Below are 19,025 nucleotides of genomic sequence, written 5' to 3' on the forward strand. Positions count from 1 at the left end.
AGTTCCTTCTAATGAACAAGTCTTAAAATTGAGCGTTTTGTAAGGGAGTCTGGTGTCTTTCCCCCCCCAGAGAGGTAGCCTTCTAGTTAATGTTTACTGAATTTGTATAATTTGACATTAAACAAATATTTATTCCTGATAATAAATTATTTATTCCTGATGCAGAGTTTGTTTGTAGGTTCTCATATTTTTGGAGAAGCGCTATTTGGAAGAAAGATTTGTTCTCTTGTTGGGGGATTATCTGTCGTGGTCTGAGGAGCAGGTTAGTGTCACCCTGGGGAGTTTTCCCTGCTAATCTTTAGTGGCGCTTCCCCCTTGGGTTGGATATTATACATATCAAGGGCAAAAGATAATATTGTGGCAGATGCTTCATCCCGTGCCCCTGTGGTTATATTTTCTGTAAATCATGGGGTTTTTATCAGTGCCTGTTTCTGTTTTGCTCTCTCTCTCCTTCCCCATTTGGTTATCCTGCAGCTTTTGCTTCCCTTTATTTTGTTTAACTGCATCTCATAACAGTCAACACACAATCTCCACTCTCATGAGCTCAACGATCTGAAATCTGAGCAAAATCTATCCAACCCACCAGCCCGATCAGCAAACAGACATGGTGAGGCACGCCGGTTTTGCTATCCCGTGTTCTAACATGGACTCTGCTTCCTTTAAATGATGTTTTCCTTGAGTATGACCAGCCGGTAGGAATGTTGTTTAATAGCTTTATCATCCCCTACATCTATAACGTGCTCAGTCAGGTTGGTGTGTGAGGGTTTATCTGAAAAAAATGAGACTGGTGAGAATTCAGCAACTTCATCAGATCTGCATGCTGCGCGTCCGATAGTTAACAAAACTGACTGTCAAGGCAGTGAAGATACTCTGTAGTTGAGTCTTTTAAGAACATTAAAATCTTCTGAAGGCAGAGTGAAATGTGAAAATATTTCAGCTCTACACACACTCATTCCGTGTCCGCTGCACATCTCCTTAATCTCCGCCCGCCGGGTGTTTGTCGTCCCCATAGTCATAGTCCTGGTCAGAGCCGCTGTAAATCACCTCCATACTGTAGGCCTATGTCAGTCTTTGAGCCCCCTCAAACTCTGGCCCCATAAAGTTACGCTTCCTCTGTGCGTGTTGTAATCTGAGTGTATTGAAAACGAGACTCAATCAACTGTATTTTTACAAAATCATAAACTGCACCTTTAAAGAAAATTTGTTTCAAAACTGTTATTAGAATTCTGATTTAAACTCAATCTGCATCAATCACTATCCTCAAACTCAATTTTTAGCAGCATACTGAGTATTTGTCTTTAACTTTGATTCATGTTTCTGATGTATGATTCATACAGACTCTCAGTTCAGGGACTGCCCCGCTTTGTCAAAAGCTCTGCTCTGTGGTCTGCAACACGTGTTTTCACTTACAGATCTTCTTTCCACGCGGGAGGAAACTAGAGGGCAGTTCCTGGCTGTGAGTCATCACTAGTGCCCCGGCTGCTAACACAGACACACGCAAAAAGAGGGACCTCTCTCTTCAGTCTTGCATGTATAACGTGTTGAAGTTCGACATATTTTCACAGTTTTTTCCTGAGATGCTGTACGTCGTGTGTTTTTAATGGATTATACGGGCTGAGTCACATGTCCCGCCTCAGGACACTGGCAGAGCGTGAGTTTGAATAGCTTCATTCTTTGGCGAACATTTGTTTTCAATGAAAGGGTGGATCTTATTTAAAACACAAAAGTAAAAATGTTTTTGACACTCTTCCGTTTCCTCTCTCCATTGATTGCAAGTATGAATTAAGTGCAACACATATTTCCTGTAAATAAACTGAATCTATTCATTACATGTGTTCATACTAACAATCAGAGCAGTGTGTTTGTTTGAAGTTTCTCATGTATTTCTCTCTCCTTCCTCCTGCAGCCTGACAGCGTAACCAGACCCACAGCACTTCAGTTCAGTTATTCTCAGTGAAGACAAAACACCTCAACATGGCTGCTGCTGCACTCGTCACGGAGAACTTTAAGTTTGTGTCCCTCTTCTTCAAAAGTAAAGATGTGATGATCTTTAACGGTCTGATCGCTCTGGGAACAGTGGCTGGCCAGACTGCGTACAATGTTTTTGCCTTTCACTGTCCATGTTCCTCTGGGAGGAACTACCGCTATGGCCTGGCTGCCATTGGTGTTCCAGCACTGGCATTTTTCCTGGTAGGAATAATGATGAACAAGAACACATGGGACCTTGTGTCCGAGTGCCGGCTCAGAAATTGCAGGAAGCTGTCAGCAGCCGCAGCCTTTGCGCTGCATGGAACCATCATAGGTCGAGCTGTGGTAGCTCCTTTAACCTGGGTGGTTATCTCTCTGCTGCAGGGCCAGGCGTACACATGTGCCTTCAGTGAGTTTGTTAACTCGAGTGCACTGGTCGGCTTCCCCCATGATCAGGGGTCAGAGGTCATGGCGAAATTCCCGTGCAAAGAAGGTGTACCAACAGAGCTGCAAGGCTTCTGGCCTGAAATTGAACGGCAACTGAAATATGAATCTCAGGTACTGGAGAACTTTATGTTTTGTTTTTGTCACATTGGTGTTGTTTATTCATTATAGCTCCGCCCAAATAGGAAATGTAAAATAGTTGTTTGAGGACTTTGCTTGTACAATATTGTTTATGGCATTTTTAATTGATAGATATAAAGATGGGTAGAGCAGACCAAGATATTCATATGCAAACAACAACACCTGGACATGTTGACTTCACCTTTGTCCATCTCTCCAGTTGATAGGCTGGCTGCTGGTGGCAGGAACATCTCTGGCAGTGTTCCTGATGCTGTGCATGAAGCGCTGCTCTTCTCCTCTTGGCTACCTGCAGGAGGACTACTGGTCTGAGTACCGCTCTAGTGAAAAGAGCCTCTTCGAGCGCACGGCAGCTGTCCACGCCCGCCTCCTGGCTGCAGAGAACATTAAGAGCTTCTTTGGCTTTGTGGCACTGGACAAGGAAGAGAAGGAGCAGGCGGCTGAGTATGAGACTGCTACTCCTATCTGCAGCACTAACTGGAACAGAGTGACCGGTGTCTACCTCTACAGGGAGAAGAATGACCTGCCGCTGTACAGCAGGCTCAACAAGTGGGCCACATACAACCAAGAGCACAATGAGGAGGCAATGGAAAAGGAGATGGACATGATCTACTGATGGTAGTCTTCTGGAAGATGGTCGTTATCTACCCTGAGAACAGACAAGGGGTTGCAGAGTATAACCCCTGTGGAAAGTACATGGTCAAGCTTCACATTCCTGAAGTTCCCAGTCATAATCTCTTCCTGGGAACTCCGTTGATGTGAAGCTGGGACGAGGGAACCGAAAGTGCAAAACTGTTAACTTCTTTGCAGGTTTTTAGGACTCATTACTACGGCACTCGATTACAAGTCACTGTAACATTCAAATTATTTTGAAGCTGTTATTTTAAGGTCAAGTACTTATATAATGTTGCCTTAAGATTTTTAAAGAGAAAATCTACGTTCAAGAGGTTAACCAAGTGTTTACAACCCCAATTAAAAAAACAAAAAACAAAGTTGGGACGCTGTATAAAACATTAATAAAAACAAAATGCAATAATTTGCATGGTTTTCATAAGTATTCCTGAGCCCATCTTGTGTCACTAGATCACTGTAATATTCTTTATTACATCATTTGTTTGACAAAGGGGTGAACCTCACCACATCCTCGCTTGTGAACAATGGAGCCTTTCGAGGATGCCTCTTTTCATACCCAATCACGTGACAATCACCTGTCATGAACATGTTTACCTGTGAAAGGTGTTTTTGGAACATGACACCAGTCTTTTGTTTCTCTCAATTTGGATAAATCGTGTTGCTGGTATCAGATTCAGAATAAGCATATATTAACAAAAGTCTTTGAACTGTCTTTGTCTTGACTATAAACTACTCTGTAATATTGATGTTTTACACAGAATCCCTCTACAAGGATTGTAAAGGAGTTCTCGGGATGTCATAGAAATATCCCACTTTCATACTTGTATATACATCTGTTGTCTTTGTCACTTACATATTCTTTATTAATAATTACCAAATGTACCTCCTTTTTCACTTCCAGTGTGATCCAAAATATAGAACTTAAAATTAAAATTCCATCAAGTGCAAGTTGCATTGATTTGTGTGTTTGGATATGTCTCTGTAGTGTATTTGCAGTGTTCTCTAAATGCTAAATGTTTTCCGAATGCTGCACGTGTTCTCAAATTAATGAAGATGTTTTCTTAATCTCCTTGTGTTTTGTCTCTTTGCATGTGTTTTCTTCAGTTGCAGAGCAGCAAGCGCTCAGGGTCACTATATACTCTGCTAAATGGCACAAACATGCATGCATCCATATGATGAAAGCCTTTGCTTAAAGTTCAGAATTGAATGTAGTAGCCTAGTTTCACATTTTGTAAGGGTGATATTGAGTATGGATTTGGGAATTTTGTATCTCTTCTTGTTTTTGAAGCATTTAGCCACAGATTGTTTATTTTTAATATTTGCAACACATTAATCGTACAAATTAATTAAATTGTATTTTGAGTTAATCTGCCTCACACGTATAGGACACTTCATCTTGTGTTATTTTTATTATTTAATTGATTTATTTAGTAGGCTATTATTATATTGGAGGCAGTCATATTCATGGTTGTATTGTACTACTGCTCATACTCCAGATCACAAGAAGGCGGTCAAGAAAGCTGAAAGAGATATACGACAAAATAAATCAGTGATGAAGAAATGTTTCTCTGAGGCTACACACTCCGGACAGTAGGTGGCGCCATGCACCTCTACACGTTGGTTTGAGAGCCGCCATTAAATAAGAGAAGAAGAAATCTTTCTCTGCGCATGTGCAAAAGGCTGTCGTTTCGGGCGGGCTGATTCAAAACATAAACAAGATGGATTTGATATCTGCGCTGCGCTTTCTGAAGTTAAAAGAAATCCCAGAAGGTAAAGTTGTGTGTTTCTTCTACGATGTGCACGATGTTTTCTATTTTATTGATTGAAGGGTGGAATAAATTCGGATATTTTACGCCACCCTGACCTAAAATCAAGTAACTCTAAAGTTAGCTAACTTGACTTTAGCTATTTTCCGCCCTGTCCTCATGTAGTTACAGGAATAACACAGTCACATCTCATTCACAAATCTTGCAAATTTGCCGATGCCGCCTTGTTTGAAAGCAAAAAATGTTTACAATGAAATCTCAGACTGTATCCGTGAATCGTTGGGAATCGGTGTCAGCTGTCAACACTCACTGCAGCTTTGCCTTATTCAGTAAAGGGTCAGTAGTTAACGTTACGCCAAAAGGTGAAAAGTACTATGTTGAAGCTATTCGAGGCATCGTAGAATTGACAAGTTTTACAAGGGAATTTGGTGAAATATTCTGCAAATAACGTTACTGATCAATTTATTTATGAGGCTTGTCGCTTTAATGGGATGTGTGCAGAATAGGATGTATACATAATGATGGTGTTAGCAGCTTGAGTAGTTCAGTTTAAAAGGCAGAAACAAACAGTTGGCATATTGTTGGTTAAATGAAAACATCCTTACTACAAATGGTATTGTGGCACTTAAAGTATTGTGATAACTTTTCTTTAATTTTCAGCCTGGGTGGACGAAGTGTGGGACCTCGAGTTCACAGAGAGAAAACCGCTGGATGACACCACAGAGGAAGAACTTGCAGTCAGTGGAGACAAGGCCTTCAGAGCTCTGTACCAGTGTTTACTGGCCCACGCTGCTGACCATCAAAAGTCTGCAGGCAAAGATGGAGCTACACAGGTAAAACTGATCTAACGCAAGGACAAATGAAAGTATTGGCTCTCTGAATTTTGGGTAATTAGTAAAAAAAACTTGCCTGTGTGCTTTGATTATGATGCAGAACATTAATCTGCTCGGTATCTCCTTTCCTGTCTGATCCCATGTTGAACTGCAGAGCATCTGGGCGACTCTGGGGGTGAATGGGGTGTCAGTCAAGTCTCTGGTGGCTGTGCTGTCCTTCTTCATCTTGGCAGGAAAAGCCAAAGCGGCCAACGTCCAGCAGAGAGTGAGCGGTCTGCACGCTGCCTCGATCTACCTGCTGCTCCTGGGAATCCCAGGTGAGAAAATCAGGGAGAAATATACATCTAAAAAGCCCGGCATATTGCTTCAGTGCAGCCACATAGCAGTAAGGTTTTAATTATTTTCTTCTTCTGGGGATTATTGAAACAGTGAGTAGAGACTGTATAGCTGTATAGCCGTCACAATTATTGGCCTGTAAACATTGAATAATTTGAATATGTAAAGTAACTAGTGACTGAATGTGTAAAATAAAGTACCAGAAAATGGAAATACTCAAGTAAAGTACCTCAAAATTGTACTTTATAACAGTACTCGAGTAATTTGTATTTAGGTTTATTCCATCACTGGTTGTTTGAAGTTTTGATACAAAGAGTTTAATTTTTTTACTGCAAATGAATATTGGTCCTACAGTATATATCAGTTATCGGTCTCCTTGATTTCTAATGATCGGTATCAGCCCCAAAAAAGCCATATCGGTTAAAGTGTGCACCTAGCTTTTAAGCTGACTTTGTACGTTTGTTCCTTGCTTTCAGGGAGTATCGCCAATAAGGTCTTCCATGAGGTTTTATTGGACACGTGTGCAGACTTGACCTCTCACTGTTGGCCTCAGGACTCTGGAAAGAAGCGCAAGAAGGACGGCCTGAAGAGTTCCCAGACAGAGGGAAAACGCTCCAAACCACAGCGGAAAGACACTGAGGTATGGCCACGTACTCAAAATCACTAAAACCTACAGGACCATTATAAGATATGATGGTAGATAATGTGTTATACAGACTGTCATACAGTGACTTTACATTAAGTATTACGTCTAGAAGTTTGGTTGGTTCAGCGCATTGTGAAATGTCTGAAAAATGTCTGCATGGATGAATTTTCAAATCTTTTTAGGAAAGTTTTCTTTCAATCGACTAATCAATTAATTGACTGATCATTGCAACTGCAGTACAGAATGATGTATTATTTAAATAACAAACGTGGAATAAATAGTCTAGAGGGAGTGTGGAAATGATCATAACTGTTGCTGTTATCCTCAGATGGAAGTGGATGAGGCAGAGGAAGAGGAGGAGGAGGAGCTTCATTTCTCTGGCCAGGACTTGATGAAGATCAGAGATGCTGTGGTTCTCTTGGTCCAAAGCCTCCTCAGACTCCTGGAGACATTTCAACTCAAAGACAGAGCACAGAGCACCAGCAACTGCATGCAGGTAACTAATGATTACCCCCCACTTTATACCATACTGCACTGTCCTCATGTTTACCTGTTTGTTTTCTTCTCTGCAGATCTTCAGTAAGCTGCTGTACTTTGAGCCGGTCACTGGAGAGCTAAGCTTTGCTGCTCCGCGGTGAGTTTTCTTATTTCTCTCTCTGTCTTGTTGAAGAATGTATCAAGGACATGATCGAGCCGACAGTTCTTTTATTTCTTCACAGAGATATCGCCAAGCTGAGGAGTGTTCCTGAGATGGCTTTCTACGGCCTGCAGCTGCTCTGCTCACCAAAACATGGAGACCAGAAAGAAGTAAGATCCATTGGCCCTCATGGCTCTTGATTATCTGAGAATCAGTTGGAGAATCACTGGACCAGCCCAGTGCACACTGCTTAATGATCATACCGACATAGCTTGCCATTAACAGATATTTCTAATAAAACTGATGTCTATTGTCCAGTCTCTGCGTAGGGTTTTCCACCAGCTTCTCTACGTGATCCTGATGATGAATAAAGGCAACAGAGGGAAGCCCTCCCTCCTTGTAACCAGCCAGGCCATCCTGTCCACCCGCGACCAGGCCGTCCATTTTGTTTGGTAAACAGCTGTCTGTTGATTGCATATTAATCCAAATGTTCAGTATAATTTTAACCAAGTGAGGAGGCTAACATTTTTTTTTTTAACAGTTTTTTAAATGATGTACTGGACTTCATCTCTACCAACTGCAGTGAATTAAAATTTCTGCTCAGTGTATCCCACAAAATTCAGTATGAGATGCTTGATGTGCAATGAATGTGTCATTCCCCTCTGTCTTGATTAATTGGTTCACTCACATACAACTGCTATAAGCATGATGCGTAAAATAAATGCTGACACAAAGCAACTCCATCTTCTAATTGTTCCTTTATTTTTGTTGGTGGATGGAGAGTCAAGATATTTCATGCTGTTTAACTTGTTATGAACCACATATAACATTGTACCTGGTTTGTGTGTTTATGATTACAGTCATCTTGTGAATGAGCTGAAGGAGATGGCGCTTCCTTTCCTGCAGATCCTCCTGCAGCATATCTGCTTCCAGGTAAATCTTCCAGCATACACTCAGCAGTGATGCACTTCCTAGATAAGATAAAAATGACTACTGTATTAGTAAAGTTCAGACAGTTGATGTCAACTGTATGTGATATATTGTTCCTCTGTGGATGTTTAGATGGTGGAGAAGAGTGAGTATCGAAGCCATGGAGCCCAGGCTGTGGCTATGTTGACGTCTCAGATGGAAAGTCAGGACTATGCCAGCTTCATCAAGTGGCTGTCTAACTTCTCCAGAAGCTCAAAGGTAATGCATCACACGTGTTAACTCTTTAATTTGTGTGAAATGTCATGATTCAGACATTATGTGATGATTGCAGGTTTTTGCACATGCTGTTCAGCACGACTTCTTTCTAAATCCAGAATGCAAACATGTAATAATATGTTTGCAACAATAATACGTAAGTGAGTTTGAGCAACTGATTTTAACAGTTTGGATTTTAACCCACTGTTTTTAAGATACACTGCAGGATAGTTAATGAACCTTTCACACATTACTATCAAGGGTGCAGAGTAAAAAGATTTTGGGTGTTGCTAAATACAATCTGATGCTCGGTTGCTGAAGATATATTTTCTGCTGACCTTGAAATATGGCTGGTCCAGATAACAATATTATATCATTATCCACATAGGAGACCATTTATCGTCTTAGATTTTGGATAACATTATTATATATACTGTATATTGTCTATATTTATATATTTTAGTATAGATATTTTCTGAACTTCTGAACTGTTCTAGTAACTTCAATCTTACTTTGTTGACACTTTTATCAAATGGGCCTGCGATTAATGCATTCAGCCATGTGGATAGAACCCAAATATCTTCCAAGTACATCAAACTTTATTCAAATGGCTTTAGCTGCCACATTTACAACAATAAGAGAATAAGTGTTGACAGGAAGGTGGCTCTGGTCCCATTGACACTGCCTTTTCAAGGCGGTAGTATTCTGCTGTTAATTCCACCTGGCAGCGCAGGACAGGGGTATGATGTTCTGATGGCGTTCGCAGTCTGACAACTAAACAGATCCTTTAATGGATATAGCTCAAAATAAAAGATAAATGTTAGGCCTTTTAGTACATATGGAGGATCAAAGTTTCATTGTTTAATCCCTACAGAAAGCAAATGTGTCAGGCTTCATTATCTCCTATCAGTGGATTCCCCATATGTACAGTCTGTTGTTCTGGCTTCTGTAGATGGTGCACCGGCTGTTCTCCATAGATGTGGTGATGGTTCTGCTTGAGCAGCCGGAGAGGCAGCCGGAGGAGTGTCAGGACCCTGAGCTCGCTTGCTTCCTACCACACAAGTTCCTGATCCAGAGCCTGCTGTTTGCTCGGAGGATGGACAACTCCCCCACTGTCCAAGGCCACGCCCTCACCTGCCTGGCACAGTGTCTGGAGCTGCCTTCTTTCAACGTCACCCGGGCCGTCCACAACCTCTTCGCTTCCAGTGAGTTCAAAAATAGCCGTTTTTCCTGTAAAGTTAACGTAGATGTGAGGAATTTGGATAAACTTCAGTGGACAATACACTTTGTAGAGCTGATGTGTGAAAACAAATGAGGGGGGGAAATCACATAACTGCTGGCATTATTGTACAGTCTAAGGGGGAAATGTATGAATGTAATCTGTTTCCTCTCTTTGTTCAGCTGAAACCCACACAGTGCTGGAAGGTGAAATCACAGAAGGTATGCATACTCTTTTTCTTAATGTAGTGAAGGCCTGTTTCGCTACAGTACATGTTGTCTGAACTGTTGGTGTTTTGGATGTGACTTTGTCCTTCAGGAAGTGTTAGCGCTCAGCAGACCCAGAAAACCTACCGCACTCTGCCGTTCAGGACTGTGGAGATCAGCACCACAGATGGCTCCGTCTGTGACGGTGAGGCAAACTAATTTCAGCATGTCACTCAAATATTTGTATTACATGCACTGGGTACTGCGCAGCAATTTTGGAAACAGGTGTACTGTTTACACATGTGTACTTTTGTGTAAATATTTATTTAGTCAAAGTCTGAGATTGATTTGAATTATTATATATTTTCGATGCAGCAAAAGAGAATCTGGCTCTTCTCCTGCGGCGTGTAGAGGACTCGAAGACGAACGTGAGGAAATCGGCTCTTCAGGTATCAGGAACTGAGTTTTACCAGACAGCTTCATGTTTCAAATCCAAATAAGGAACACCACAATAACTCATCAGTCATTAGTACTGTATACAGTCATGATCAAAAGTTTCCCCTTCGGCTTATGATTACAGCTTATCATCATATTTTGAATTGTGAAGTTACGGGAAAAAAATTAACTTTAAGTGTATGTAAACTTTTGACCACGACTGTCTATATTTTTTACCCTGGCTTTGTTGTAAACAGATGACTTTTAACCTTCATCCTCTGCTGTCCCTCCACAGGCCCTGGTTGGTCTCCTGAAACATGCTGTGATCCCCATGAGCTGGGAGAACTTGTCCACGCTATCAGAGCGCTGCAGAGACTCAGCTGTGTCTGTGAAGAAGAAGGCCCTGCAATGTTTGGGAGAGCTGCTCGCTGTGAGTGTTAACTATTACATTAATCACCAACTAGAGTTGCAGGATATGGTAAAAAAAAAAAAAAAAAATCACATGGCCTGTGTTTTCACAGAGATTACAATTGCCTTAAAATTCACGATTAGTAGCAATTATCATTTGTTTGGGTCTGTACCAAACAAATGTGTTTTCTGACATCTGGAGAGCAAGATTTGTAGACTAGGGCATGTCTGCAGCACTATAGTGCTTCATTATAATGCTATTTGTCACACATTTGAACTTTATCATAAAACTTGGCACATGGCACATAGCCACATTTTGATTTTGACAATAGAAAAATAAAAGTCTGATTTCTCTGATCAAGCTTCTTAAATGTGAATATTTATTGGTTTCTTTCCTCCTCTACGACAATAAACTCAATATCTTTACATTGGAGACAAAACACGACATTTTTTAATAAACATTTCTAAAAGTTTATCTTTCATTTTCTCTGATCACCAGGCTAAACCAGAGTGCAACATGGTGCAGAGGGCGTGGCTGCAGGGTGTAGTGCCGGCCGTGGTGGACTCTGAGAACACAGTACAGGACAAAGCCCTGGAGGCTCTTGACCAGGTGCTGCTCAGCCAGGTCAAACAGTACTCTGCCAGCCGCCATCTAGATGCCAGTCAGAGGCTGACTTGGGACCTGCTGGGCCTGCTATGTCACGAGTGCCAGAACCTCAGGTTGGACCAAATATATTAAGTCCTGTTTGTATTAATACGGTCATACAGCAGTGAAATGCTGAATGTTTTTATTTTTATATTTAGATTGCATGGTCAAAACATAATGAATGCTAGATATTGGCACAAAATATTAGGCATTATTAAAATATTTTTACTGACCTTAATTGTCTTTATTGTTTGGAGCATAATCACCTCACTACTGTTGCTAATACTGTTTTTTGTCCCGGGTCTCCAGCCGATATTTCAGCAGGGCCTTCACCATCTGGTCCAAGCAGAACAAGTTTACACCATCATTCATCACCAACCTGATCTCACACACTGAGGCGGATCACGCTGCTGGGGCCTGGCTGCTGCTCTCCAAGGTGGTCGCTTCGTCCCCCAAACTGCCCTATGGCAAAATCCTGGACGCTTGGGACAGCATGATCAGGTGAGAGGGATACACGATAATTATTCACAACATTTACACTGAGCTAATAATTTATTTTCAGCTGAGAATCCACTGTACGATGTATTTTTTGTTCTCAGTTCAAAGGATGTGACCGTGACAACCTGCTGTCACATCCTGTCTGTGATGGGAGACATCGCTGCACATTTGAATGAAGATACCAAGGACAGGATAGTTAGTAAGTGATTGTGGAATGGGGTGATGGGAAAATTCACTCCAAGAGTTTGTCATAACACTCTCTCTCTCTCTCTCCAGATGATCTGATGTGTTGGTTGAAGGGATTTACTTTGTCTCTGGAGGTGATCTCTGCTGCTGTGGAGACTCTTCTTCAATTTGGCCGCAGTGAAGACGTCAAACAAACTCAGGTTGGACTTCTTGTCTTGCATTTATGGTATTACAGCAGTTTCAGTGCACTGATGTCATTTTAGACAATAAAGATCATTGTTAAAGTAGGGCAGGTGTTACGAGAAGGAGTCTGTCTTCTTGAGCAGTATGATTGCGCCCTCTGCTGTTCAAACAAAACAATACAATGACAAGGAGCAGAAGTAGAATGCATGCATGCTGACTTCCCTCTTTATATCCATGAGCTTTACGAGCATAACAACCACATGATAGGCTGGTAGGTATCGTCACAGTCCCAGGTTCTTCCAATACGATGTCCATCACATCAACCCCTCTTCTATATCAGAGTTAAAAACTCATCCCCAGTTTCTACTTGTAGTTTCTGTCATGTGATACGGGATTTCTTTTGTTTTGTTCAGGCTTTTCTGAACCAGCACTGTGGTGAGTTGGTGTCTATCTGCGAGGCTTATTTAACCAGCATCATCCTGAGTGAAAAGGGAGCCGAGAACCTCAATGAGGAGCTGATGGTGAGAACTAAGCCTTCGCTGGCTTTTCCTTCTTACCCCAACACCTTCTTTACAAACATGTTACGACCATCCAGGTCGGTATAGTTGTGCTTATGATATGACTGAAAATGTTCTCTCTTCCAGGTAAAACACCTCCACACTCTGGGTGTGGCTTCACTTCACTGTCCTTCCAAGGTTGGCAAAAGGACAGTGCTGCTGGTGGAATCTGTCCTTACAACACATTCTGACAAACTAGCAGGTAGGGAGGATGGAAATCTAAGAAACACAGTTCTGAGTGCTGTATCGTACGTAACTGGACGTGTTTCAGTTTGTTGACGACGTTTCAACTCTCATCCAAGAGGCTTCTTCAGTTCTAACTAACTGGAGGGGAGCTGCAGGTTTTTAAACTCTGTGTGGGATTGTCCTTACCAACCAAACCGGCCTTCATGTAGGTTGCTAGGGCTAGGTTAGCCCAGGTGTGAATGGTTGTTAAGCTGTCTGGGGAGGGAACTCAGTACTGCACTGTAGGTGGGTGATAGGTAGTGTCGTAGACCACCTCCTCTGTGCAAAGACGACTGTTCGAGTTTGACAAGAGACTGAAAATAATGCCCCCTTTTTTATTTATTCAATCGATAATTATTTTCTACATAGAGATTAAATAAGCACCTGATATTACAAAGTGTATTGCTTAGGAGGAATGTATTACACTGTACCAAAGGGCTATTCCTGCTGGTAGTATCAAAAAAGACCAAGTAAACTATGGTTGACATGGCTGATCTGTTCTTTATGTTGGTCACTGACAGGAAACCAGGAGGAGCTGCCGGCTTCGCTGCCTCTGTCCCAGTTCAAAACAAACTCTCTGTCTACCAAAGTCAGAGCGCATGGAGTCATCACCTTAGGTAAACTGTCCTTCTCCCAGTTTTTGTCTGCTCATAATGGGACACAAAATGATAGCCTCAACCTCCATACATTTCTGCCATTTCATCAGACATGTCTTCTCTTGATTGGCTTCTGTCTGGTTCAGGTAAACTGTGTCTGCAGCATGAGGAACTAGTCCAGAAGTACCTGCCGGTGTTTGCCAGGGAGCTGGAGGTTGGCACGGAGGTTGCTGTGCGCAACAATGTGGTGGTGATCATGTGCGATCTGTGTGTTCGATACACCAACATCGTGGATCACTACATACCCAACATCTCCACCTGTCTGCGAGACAGTGAAGCTGTCATCAGGGAACAGACTCTGATCATGCTGACCAACCTGCTGCAGGTGGGAACTGTTGTTTGTTGTGTGTTACTATTCATTGTAGTTTAATAAAAAAGAAATGGGGTTGTATGAACACAGAGGGAACGCTATATATTAAGGTCCTTGTAATAAGTGTTTGTAGTTAAAGGGCAATAAGGAACTATTAACGCCGTACACAATGCTTAATAACATAACAACAGAAACAATCCCGGCAGTAGTATCAATAAAATGTTATCAGTTTCCATCCTCAGAAGGGTGTGTTTTTAAAGTTTATCTCGCCCTTGTTGTTTTTCTAGGAGGAATTTGTGAAATGGAAGGGCTCCCTCTTCTTCCGCTTCATGCTGGCGTTGGTCGACCCAGTTCCTGCCATTGCCAGGTAAATCACACTGCATAGATAGAAAGATGATGACTACGTAAATAATAATGGATTCTACAGTAACAGGTGCCAAAGTTGTGGCAGTGTTGGGAAATCAACAACGTCCTTAATCTTTGTGTCAGTATTGTAATGTCCAAGACAAAGATCATACATCACGCACACACACACGGAGCTTGGACCAATCCCGTTGACCGCCTAGACAAATCAACCATAATATCAAACCTAAGTGCTGCCTGTTTCCTTTCCCAGTCTGTGTGAATACTGTCTGGTCCACCTGCTGCTGAAGAAGAACCCAGAAATGTTCAGCGTGCACTTCATCGAGTGCATCTTCCACTTTAATTCCTACGACAAACACAAGTCCTACAATAAGTTCCCTCAAAGTGAGAGGTAGGAAGCTGTCATGCACCCCACATCTGGCTTCATTTCTCTTCAATTATTTCAAAGATAATACTTTAACTAGACTGATAAACTGAAATAGTACACTATTTATCCTGTTACAAATCATGCAAGGATTATTTGTAAAGTTTATCATTTGTTTTTTGTTCACTGGACTTATCTTTTTCAAAATCTGTCCAGAGAAAAGGTTTCGTTTTCCCTGAAAGGAGCTCATCACCATGACAAGCGTTTTCGGATCTACCGCTTCCTGTTGGAGCACTTCACAGACACGCAGCGCTTCAACATCACCAACAAGATCAATCAGACTATCTTAGGTGAGCATGTACGCGGAGTAAAATCAAAGCTAGAAATCACTCATGCATAAAATCACTGATTCGTTTTTACAAATAAACCCTAGTTATTCTTCTTTCAAGCGTGTTTTGAGCATCTTAACATATTTTATTTGTGATTTCTGGACTGTGGACTGACCAATGTATTTCACCAATGGAGCAGTATTGACCTGAATTAAAAAAAAAAAAAATCACTTGTAACCTCTTACCTTTTTTTACCTCAGCATGCTTTGCAGATGAGGAACTGCCTCTAGATGCAGATGGTGCTGCGATTTTGTCAGAGACCTTCAAAATCTTGAGTCTGAAGGAGATGAAGCTGCAGGCCATATCTGCAGGAGCAGGAGGCGCTGCAGGGGAGGAGCCAGAGGAGGAGAACATGGCCAACATGGCTAAGGCTGTCCTACAGGCAGCACAGAAGAAGGTGGTGTCACAGGTTAGAAATATTGGCCAAGTTACTTGAGGGTTCCTACTGGAAAATACCAGCTGTTCAATATTGTGTAATTTTGTGTGGCGCTCCTCTTAGCTCTCCTGCTCTGACCCACAGGTTCAGAAAAAGGCCTTCATCGAGAACACGGTGCCTCTCATCATCAGCCTGAAGAGCCTGCTCGAGCAAAAACGCTCTCCTGTCCTCAGAGACCTAATGGCCTACCTCCAGGTGAGTTGTACACACTCTCTGCATGTTCATTTCATTAATCAAGGGGGAAGAAGGAAAAAAAAGATCTACAGAGATTAACTCAAATACATAGTGAGTCTCTATTGCCAGACTGATGTATGGAATTGTATTAGATGTTACTGAGTCCACTTCCCGAAGAGCAGAATTATAATGCAGCAAGAAGACAGGTTGACTGATGTTTGTGTTTCCACATTCAGTTTTTATATTATAGTCTTAGTCTTTAAATGTCTAAACCCTAAACTAACCCTGAAGTACTTTAGTGTGTTACATATTTCATACATAACATTATGCTGTTGTTCCTATCAGGTGACAATGCAAGACTACCGTAACGAGGTGAAGGAGTGTTTCTCTGGAGACGAGCAGTTGGCGGCTGAGGTGGAGTTTGCTCTGAAGACGGCTGAGAAGGAGAGAGAGATGGAGGAACAGTTGGAGAACTGCAGCCTGACAGGAGACGGCAGGATTCCTACTGCAGAGGTCAGAACACACCACGTTCGCAACAACACTGATAGTTAAGATATTGAGCGCATCTACACTTACATTAATACAAGTGCAGGCCGGCGTCTGTGAGTTCCAAACAGTCATCGTGATTGTGCTCTCTCTCCTCAGCGTTCAGTCCAGGGCTCTCCCGCCAGGATCAGGCCACTCCTCCCCTATAGCTTTGCCACACCACAGGTGCCACGTCCAAACCCCCTGTCTGCCAGACTGACAAACACTGACAGGTAGGCCTCCATCACAGCAGCTGTTGAGCACAAGGGACTCACTAATAAATTAAACACAGGATGCCTAGTAATTAACATTTTTAACAGTTTTTTCCACTTCGTAGGATTCCACTGGTTTCCTTTTATCCAGTATAATATGAATACACATTTACATGCACATGGCTTCAGTGTGGGGAAAAAAATAACAAATGCGTGTGTATCTTTTATCAGTCGTGTGCGCAGATCCAGGCGGGAGGAACATGTCCAGTCTAAGTCAATCGCTCTGGAAAGAACAGGTATGACACACTGGAGGTTTATGGAAACTCTGGCATGGGAAGACTGTACTCAGTGCTACATTTTTTTTAATTACAGACGCAATATAAACTTGTTTAAAGATGTAATTGAATTATTTGATATCATTCCCAATCGGATTATAATAATCACATAGTTTTCAATGTAATGATGATTGAAGTATTTTACAGAGTGACTGACGGCAATCTATCCTGACTGACAGTTTGTCTTATGTGACTTTGTTTCAGTGATGCACAAAGGAGCTGTGAATGACCGAGCCTTCAGCACACCAGCAGGTATAACCTCTGCAACATGTCCCACACCACACACCTGGTCTTAAACACATGCTTTCATCCATATAATATTTCAGCACCACACGTGTATATAGAAGCTACTAGAAGGAATTGAACACCCCACCATTAGCAGTGCTAGGGAGAGTTCTCTGCTGAAACTATTTCTCGACTACATTCCTTGATAAACTTTAACTGACCTCCAGTCCAGTCCGCCCAATCTTTGTCTCATCAGTACAGTGCATTTCATTTTAGTCCTGTTACCTGATTGAGAAGGATTTTTATCTCTCCAACACACCCCAACTCCAACTGTCCATCTGTCCTCCCTGTCATCCAGGTGTCAACGTCAACTTAACCTTTGATGAAGGACTCAGCGCGATCTTCAGTGAGCGAGGAACAAGTGAGTTGATCTGGTTTCAAGTTTCAAGTATGACAGCGTCCCTGTTCTGTAGAAATCAACCTGTGAGGTCGACAGGTTTAGATTAATCTGTCTATTGTGTTCTTACAGGTCTTGGCGGAGAGACCAGTGTTCTTCATGTGCGGCCAAATGAGCAGCAGTAAGTGTGTTACTTTAGTCATATCTTCCACAAATTTAATTCATTTGGGCATCTGATTAAGATGCCACCTGGGGTCCGTCCTTTGGAGGTTTTCTGTGCATGTACAACGAGCAGGAGACCCTGGGGTAGACCCAGAACTCCCTGAAGTGAGCACATTAGAGATGCACGTTCTGGATTATTTTCAGCCAATTGGAGATATTTTTCTCTTAGATTTCTGCCTCCAACACTGTACAAGGGCGGTGTATGTCATTTAGTTTCTGTTGCTCACAGCACTGATGTTATTAAATTACTTTTTTTTTCTCCTTTCTTTTTTTCTCTGTTGCAAGCCTTAAATATATCGATTAGACTTTTGATTTTAATTTGAACGGCGAAGCTTGTCTCGTACTACACTGCAGCGAACTCTGTTTTATATTCCCTGTTTAAGAAATGTTTCTGTGGAGAAGGTGTGATCTATAACTCGGCTCTCTTCTGTGTTTCAGAGCTCCTGGACCGAGGCTGTGGAACGTGCAGTCTCCTCTCCGCCAGAAGAAAAAACCATTGAAAGTGTAATTGACATGCAGCTTCATTTCTTTGTTTCTGTTTTTTGTTGTTACCGCTTCTTTCATCTTCATTTACATCCACATGCTGTTGATTGATATTCTGTCAACTTTATCTTTGATATACTTGTGTAACTATTTGTCTGAAATTTTTTGGTAATAAAGGGGACCTTGATTTTTGGTCATCAGATTTCTGTTGTTAAAACTGCTTTCTTGTAAATTTCCTACCTTGGTGGTAAATGACTATTAATACTGTAACATACGTGTACCTAAACGCAATGAAAATATATATGAAACACTTTTGTTTAAGGTCCCATTTTCCACAAGTTCAAGTAAAATATTTAAGACTGTAATGCACAAAAAGGAATAATTTCTTTCAGATGATTTTGAGCGACAATTTGTTAAAATCAGTGTTAGAGAGCACTTCTCCTTTGCTAAGATAATCCATTCCCCTGACAGGTGTAGCCGATCAAGATGCTGATTAAACAGCATGATTAGTGCACAAGTGTGCTTCGGACTGTTCACAGTAAAGGCCACAAATTGTGTGATTTCCAACTTAGCCAAATTCCTTTTAATCTACTTTAAACTTAGAGCTCTCGCAGTCATGAAGCACTGACACAGAATCCTTAGGAAGGTTCCCCTCCGAGGAAACTAATGTGGTCTGGGACTTGCAAGTTTCAAATATGAGGCCAAGTGCAGGTGATGACTCTTTTCAGTTGAATTAACTTTCATGGACATGGTGAAGATCTGAAGGCCAGATCTGCCATGTTTTC

At 41.8% G+C, this 19,025-nt stretch overlaps 2 protein-coding genes across 2 annotated transcripts; both read left to right on the plus strand.

The window, feature by feature from the left end:
• Window positions 1–1,494: 1,494 nt before the first annotated feature.
• Window positions 1,495–4,114, plus strand: LOC311270524 (calcium homeostasis modulator protein 2-like). Its single transcript, XM_084375444.1, has 3 exons — window positions 1,495–1,651; window positions 1,907–2,526; window positions 2,753–4,114. The coding sequence occupies exons 2-3, from the start codon at window positions 1,975–1,977 to the stop codon at window positions 3,164–3,166; spliced, it is 966 nt and encodes a 321-aa protein (XP_084231570.1). The 5' UTR covers window positions 1,495–1,651; window positions 1,907–1,974; the 3' UTR covers window positions 3,167–4,114.
• Window positions 4,115–4,819: 705 nt separating this feature from the next.
• Window positions 4,820–18,442, plus strand: ncapd3 (non-SMC condensin II complex, subunit D3). The gene is made up of 35 exons (XM_084375526.1): window positions 4,820–4,953; window positions 5,610–5,782; window positions 5,937–6,099; window positions 6,595–6,758; window positions 7,093–7,260; window positions 7,337–7,398; window positions 7,484–7,571; window positions 7,720–7,853; window positions 8,262–8,334; window positions 8,464–8,589; window positions 9,539–9,791; window positions 9,988–10,026; window positions 10,124–10,216; window positions 10,387–10,460; window positions 10,742–10,876; window positions 11,354–11,574; window positions 11,810–12,001; window positions 12,100–12,197; window positions 12,275–12,384; window positions 12,781–12,888; window positions 13,012–13,126; window positions 13,671–13,766; window positions 13,892–14,130; window positions 14,403–14,482; window positions 14,732–14,869; window positions 15,059–15,192; window positions 15,432–15,640; window positions 15,752–15,862; window positions 16,187–16,354; window positions 16,487–16,599; window positions 16,810–16,874; window positions 17,118–17,165; window positions 17,497–17,559; window positions 17,668–17,716; window positions 18,196–18,442. Exons 1-35 carry the CDS (start codon window positions 4,902–4,904, stop codon window positions 18,263–18,265), a joined length of 4,224 nt encoding a protein of 1,407 aa, XP_084231652.1. The 5' UTR covers window positions 4,820–4,901; the 3' UTR covers window positions 18,266–18,442.
• The last annotated feature ends 583 nt before the right edge of the window (window positions 18,443–19,025 follow it).

This window comes from Pagrus pagrus (assembly GCF_965226575.1).
Source record: "Pagrus pagrus genome assembly, chromosome: 15".
NCBI lineage: Eukaryota > Metazoa > Chordata > Actinopteri > Spariformes > Sparidae > Pagrus > Pagrus pagrus.

Excerpts from the sequence above, each read along its gene's own strand:
- ncapd3 (XM_084375526.1), top strand. The coding sequence starts at position 4,902 with ATGGATTTGATATCTGCGCTGCGCTTTCTGAAGTTAAAAGAAATCCCA. Across the intron at positions 11,575-11,809 it reads CACGAGTGCCAGAACCTCAG|CCGATATTTCAGCAGGGCCT; the intron begins GTTGGACCAAAT and ends CCGGGTCTCCAG. Across the intron at positions 14,870-15,058 it reads AAGTTCCCTCAAAGTGAGAG|AGAAAAGGTTTCGTTTTCCC; the intron begins GTAGGAAGCTGT and ends AAATCTGTCCAG.
- LOC311270524 (XM_084375444.1), top strand. The coding sequence starts at position 1,975 with ATGGCTGCTGCTGCACTCGTCACGGAGAACTTTAAGTTTGTGTCCCTC. Across the intron at positions 2,527-2,752 it reads AACTGAAATATGAATCTCAG|TTGATAGGCTGGCTGCTGGT; the intron begins GTACTGGAGAAC and ends CCATCTCTCCAG.